Raw genomic sequence first — 6,000 nt, 5'->3', positions numbered from 1 at the left:
AAACAGGAAAGCAAAAACAAAAACACTTGTTTGATGGGAGAGTTTGCAGTTTTTTTTTTCTATATTTTCCAAGTTTATGTTTTACTTTAGTTCATTCCTCTGTCTCCATCTCTCTCCCATGCACATGTGCGCGCGTACTTTCTCTCTCTCTCTCTCTCTTTCTCTCGCTCGTTTTTTTTCTCTTTTCTTTTCTTTTCTTTCTTTTTTTTTTTTTTTTTTTTTTTGGTTGTGTGTGTGTGTTTCAGTTTTTTTTTTTAAGAACTTTGGATTTGCCGCTGGTGGGCAGCGCCGGTCCCAGAGGCTGGACCCTCCACATGGCAGGGCTGGGACAAGGGGCAGGCCCACGGCTGCTGAGAGGATCTCTGTGTTTAAAGCCTTTGAGAATAAGTTACTGCAGTTCCCAGGGTGCAGGGTGGGGGTTGGCAGAGGGGTTCCTGGCGGCGGCTTCCCCTAGAGTCCAGGCCGCAGGGGCTCATCAGGCGAGGAGAGGGTTAGGAGGGAGGAGTGTGGGGAGAGTGGGCTGTGAGCACTTCTCCCGCCTGCCAACCTCCAGTTTGGTTAGTTTTGTGGGCTCCCTGCCCATCCCAGGCTCCAACCTTGGAAGCCAACTGGGTATTTGGAAAGTTTGGGAGCTGTGTGGTGCTCTAGACAAGGGGGTAGGGAGAGAAGGAGGAATAGCAAAGTTTGTTTTCCTTCCCCCTTCTTTGTCTTGGGTTTTCTTTTTCCTTTCTTTTCTTTCTTTTTCTTTTTTCTTTTGTGTGTGTGTGTTTCCTCAGTCAGTGGAACAGCATGGGATAACATATACTTATGTGTTTGCAGGGGTTGACCATGTCGGGGGGTGACTGGGAATCCAGTGGGGATAAGGTTGTAGGAAGATGGACTCGAGGATAGATCTCATGTGTGGTGGGCAGGGCAGAGATGAGTGGACCATCAACGTGACAAGATGGATGTGTGTCTGTAAAGACGTAGGGCAAGGAGCCACAGAGAATCAGTGTGTGTCTAGGGGCTGGGGTGGCGGGGTAAGGAGGGTGCGGGGAGGAGGCAGGACTCTGCTGGAGGTGGGGTATGTGAAGCCCACTGAAGGTGGGAGTTGAAAGATTCCTGTGAGGTGGGCGGAGCCGAGGGTTGGGGTGAGGGATCTGAGCTCCCACCAAACACCCCTTGGGGTAAGGGAGGGAGCCCTGAGGCCCTCCTCTCTCCCCCATCTTGGTTTATCTGTTTATAAAGCTAGAAGTGTAGAGGTAGTAGTAGTTTTTGGGTTGGAGTCCGTGTGAGGTAATCTTGCTTCCTCTTTGGCAAAAGCCACAGCAGCCGTGGCAGCAGTGGTGGCATTGGTGACGGTGATGGGTGGGCCCCCTGGGGGTGGGGCCGCCTTGCGCCTGTGAGCCGAGGAGCGCAGGTGAGAGGCCAGGGCTTCATGCCCACTCAGCAGCACCTCACATGCCAGGCAATGGTAGGTGCAGATGGGCACCCGCAGTGGAGGGGGCACAGAACCTCCAGAGCCCCGCCCAAAGAAGCAAAAGGATCTCTGGTGAGCAGTGGCTGGGGCCTCCCCATCAAATGCCATCTTGCACTGGCGGCACAAATAGCGGTGGGTCACATCCACGGTGGAGATGCCAGTACTGCCTGAGAGCAGCTCGTCAGCCTCCCTGGGCTCCCCCTCCCCTGGAGCAGCCAGTTCAGGAGGCTTTGGAGGCGCTGTGGCTGTGGGCTCATGGGGTTGGGGGGGTGGCTGGAGGAGGGCGTTGGGGAGCAGTCCGATGAGGGTCTGAGGTATCACAGGGTTCATGGGAAATAGCCCCTTCTTCATGCCATAGAGCTGCTGGAAGTAGGCCCCCTGCAACTGGGGGCCAAAGACAGCTGGTGGTGTGGCTCCCCCTGCAGGGGGCAATGGGAAGGGCAGGAATTGGCCCCCCAAGAGGGCTGGGACGGTAGCCTTCAGTGCTTTGAGGTTCTTGAGGGCATCAGTGGAGGAGTTGGTGGGGGCTGCGACTGGCTTGCGCTCACCGGAGACCTTGTCCCCAGAGGGCTCAGTAGGGGGACCTGGGGCAGGATCAGTGGTGCCTGCTGTGGAGGTGTTAGTTTGCTCGGGCACAGGTCTCTGAGGTAAGGGGCAGCCTGGGCCAGCAGTCTGGACCACTGTAGAAGCAGGCAGAACTGATGTGGTGAGGCCGAGGAGGCCAGAGGAGGCTGCAGGGCCTAGGAAGATGGAAGGAGTGATGAAGGATTAGCTACCTCCTGGCCTGTCATCATTCCTGCTGTAGGCCACATCCAGCCACACCCTCACCCACTCCCACCACCTAGATGCCATGCACCCTTCCCTCCCTTCTCTCCTCAAAGAGACTGGAACTAAGGAAGGCCATAGGAGGCTGGAGGTGGGAAGAGTCAAGGAGGAAAAAGAGGGGCACATCATTAGAGATACTCTCTGAAGCCCAACCCCTCCCAACTTCCCACTCACCTGAACTGAAAGGAGCTAAGCTGCCCAGCGGGGCCTGGGCCAGAGCTGGGCCAGACAAGAGGACCGGGGCCAGGCGAGGCAGGGCTGGGGCAGCCCCAAGGGGCATAGAGGCAGGTGTGGTGGCAGGTGGGGCCTTGGGAGCCGGGGGTGCCTCAGGTGCTGGGGCCAAGTCATAGCACTTGCTTTCACTCTTCAGCTGGGCTCGGACTGCCTCTTTGAGTTTGGCCAGGTGCTGGCGTGAAAAGAGGTGGCCTCGGCAGGAGACATAGAAATCATACTTGACATCACAGTAGGGACAGTCGGTGCGCTGGGCTCCCAAGGGGCCCTCACTGCCGCCCCCAGCCCCACCGACTGCTGCCCCCTGCAGTTTGGCCTTCTTTTCCTTGGCACGAGCATTCTGGAACCAGACTTGGATGACTCTCTTGGGCAGCCCAATCTCCTCCCCCAGCACCTCACATTCCTGCATCGTCGGGGTACGGTAGGCTTCATAGCAGGCTTTCATGATCTTCAACTGCAGGCTGCTCATCTGGGTCCGATAGCGCCGCTGCCCCATTCCGTCTGGAACCCCGGCCCCACTTCCCATTCCTCCACTGCTTCCTCCAGCCCCAGGGGACTCTGGTTCGGCCAGACTGGAAGCAGATGAATCGCTGAGATCTCCTGCAGATGGACTACAAGCCTCGCTCTCTGGAGATGCTTTAGATGGTTCTTCTGCACCCTCTTCCTCACTGGGTGGAGGGGGAGGTGGGAGAGGTAGAGGTGGCTCTGGTGTTGGGGCAGTGGCCTCTTTCCCAGGTGGTAGAAAAGAAAGGGGACCAGCAGGGGTGACAGGGGGGTAGGGAAAAGCAGGTGCTTCTCGCTTTGGGGCCTCCCTCCCAGTCCCATCATCTACCTTGCCCAACAAGAGGTTGAACTTGGGGAAGGCTGCAGGGGCAGACGTGATTGGGGGCTTGACTGCTGGATTGGGCACCACTGCCCCAGGGGTGCTTCGAAATTGGCCTTTCCTTTCCCGGGCCCTGGTGTTCTGGAACCAGACCTGCACCACTCGCTTTTTGAGGCCCACCTCCTCAGAGATGCAGTCGAGCATCTTGCGTGTTGGGTTGGAGTCTTGCATGTACCAACGGTACAGGATCTCCAGCTGCTCTGGCAAGATGGTGGTGCGCAAGCGCTTGTCCTTGGGGGGCTCACCCTCCCCTCCACCCCCTGCTTCACTGCCTGTGGGGGACAGGCTGCCCTCCTCGTGCTTCCGTTTGAGTGGCGGCACTGGCAGAGTGCCTGCCACCAGGGGGCTTCGCTCTCCAAACACCAGCAAGGGCAGATCTAGGAGGTGCGGGGCAGTGCTGGGTTGCACAGATGGCAGGAAGTGTAGCCTCCGGTGACTGGCCAGGAGGTCTTGGTTAGGGAAAGACATAGCACACTGGTCACAAGTGTGGACTGGGGAAGGCGAGGGAGGGGCCCTCCCTTCAGGGTCTTTGCCTCCTGGCTTTGTTGCCTCTGCTTGGCTCAACTCTTCCCTGTCTGGGGGTCCTGGTGATGGACCCTCAGGCCCTGTCGGGGGTTCCAGGCTCTGTTCCTCCTCTGCATCCTCCTCCTCTACCTCTTCCTCCTCTTCCCCTCGCTCTGCCTCTTCCTCCTCCTCTTCAGGGGGCCGGTCATCATAGCATTTCTTGAGGTGCCGTACCAACTCGAAAACACAGGAGAATGTGGCATGGCAGCGCCTGCAGCCAGAGGCTCCCCCGTTGCCACTTCCGGTTGGCACAGGCCCACCCTCAATGGCATTTTTACGTGCTTTCTGGCGGGCATTCTGGAACCATACCACCACCACACGGCTGGCCAGGCCCAAGAGACTTGCGAGCCGCTCCACCTCTCCATCCTTGGGGTAGGCACTGGTCTCAAAGAAAGACTGCAGGGCTTGGGTCTGGAACTCTGTGAACTTGGTTCTGGAGAACCTGCGGCCTGCAGGCACTAGGGGAGGCAGATTCCCTCTGGAACTTTCTTCCTCCTCTGGGGGCCAGCGTCCTGCCCGGCTTCGCTCCTCAGAGGGACGGGTACTCCCGGTCTCAGGCTCTGGGACCAGGAAGGGAGGGCCCAGCTGGGGAGCTGGTGAATCCAGGGACCCATCAGGAGGTTTGGGGGGTTCTGCAGGGGGTGGGTATAGACTATCATAGCTCTTTCGAAACTGAGCAGCATAACGGCTCAGGGCCTCAAAGGGCAGAAATCGGCGGTGGACGTGCTCTTCATGTGTCTTAAGGATAAGCATATTGGAGAAGAGTTTCCCACAGGCCCCACAGGCCAGCTTGTCCCCACCCCCCAGGGCCTCTGGTGGGGGTGGGGTCGGAGGAGGGGGTACAGCCTGCTTTCCTTCGTTGTACTGGATCACCAGTTCAAAGCCAAAGTTTTCTAGAAGGGCTTTGGCGGCAGTGCGGGCTGCTTCGTTGGGCATTGAGTTGGGGGGGAGGTGGGCCCTGTCTCATTACCCTCCTCTGCCATGGGGGGCCGCTCCCATTCCTGCTCAGCCAGCTCAGTCTTGGGGGGTGGGGGAGGGGGAGGAGGCGTGGCAGCTGGCAGGGACAGCAGGGGTGCAGGCCCAGCCAGTGCCAGCTTGGGCCCCACCTTGAGGTCATGGAGGTAGAAGGGCAGGAGCAGCTGTTGCTGCTGGAGCTTAAGCAGTGATTCGGGCACCAGAGGGAAGGGGGGCAAGACTGGTGGGGTGAAGAGAGGGGCTGGGAATCGGTGCAGGTCCAAGGGGGGTGGAGGTGGTGACAGGAAGGGCAACCCAGATATAAAGCCACCAGGGTCAGGGCCCTTCTTCTCAGTGCCCACCTCCCCCTCAGTCTCGCCTTCTTTGGGCTCTTCTTGGCCACGCTCTGGCCCCTCGGCCTTGGTGTCAGTCTTGTTCCCCCGAGAGCGAGTCTGGTGCAGAACTGAGCGCATGTGGATCTCCAGGGTGGAACTCTGGTTGTAGGACACTCGGCAGACCGTGCACTTAAAGGGCTTGTCTGTGGCAGCGGCAGCAGGAGGTGCTGCACCTGCCTCTCCTCGGGCAGGGCCGGACGGGTCAATGGCAGCCTTCTTCATCTTGTGCAGGTGGGAGACAGAGTTGTAATGGACCAGGAGGATATTCTTCTGCGTGAAGGACTCCTTACACACGGTGCATTTATAGGGCCGGGCAGGATCAAGAAACTTGTCCAGGGCAAAGTTGGTGGTCTTCCGATAGGTCAGAGGGTGGCGAGAATCAGCTGGGGCTGGCTCCACAGGCCGGGGCTCCCCAACACCCCCCTCTTCCTCCTCAGCCACGGCAGGTGGAGGGGCCATTTCTTCTGCTGAGGCCTCAGGCCGAGGGGCTGGAGATGAGGCTGGAGACGGGGATTGATCAGGGCTTCCCAGGAGCTTATCTGTGGTCTCGGCTGACAGTGGGGGAGGCTCAGGAAGAGGATCAGGACTGGCTTCTGGGGTCAGGTGAGGGCCTTCTGAAGGAGAGACAAGGGTGCCCTGAGTAGGGAACTTTGAAGTCAGACCCCACCCACTCAATATCTAGGGCACTC

At 58.6% G+C, this 6,000-nt stretch overlaps 1 protein-coding gene across 1 annotated transcript in view; it reads right to left on the bottom strand.

Annotated features, from left to right (window-relative positions):
* Positions 1–218: 218 nt before the first annotated feature.
* Positions 219–6,000, bottom strand: part of ZFHX2 (zinc finger homeobox 2) — a 29,454-nt gene continuing 23,672 nt past the window's right edge. The window contains 3 exon segments of the mRNA XM_055309327.1: positions 219–2,199; positions 2,459–4,903; positions 4,906–5,925. Of these exon segments, the coding sequence (XP_055165302.1) occupies positions 1,220–2,199; positions 2,459–4,903; positions 4,906–5,925 (4,445 nt within the window). The 3' untranslated portion in view covers positions 219–1,219.

This window comes from Nyctereutes procyonoides, unplaced genomic scaffold (genome assembly GCF_905146905.1).
Source record: "Nyctereutes procyonoides isolate TBG_1078 unplaced genomic scaffold, NYPRO_anot_genome, whole genome shotgun sequence".
NCBI lineage: Eukaryota > Metazoa > Chordata > Mammalia > Carnivora > Canidae > Nyctereutes > Nyctereutes procyonoides.
This window is presented reverse-complemented; position numbering and strand designations above follow the sequence as displayed.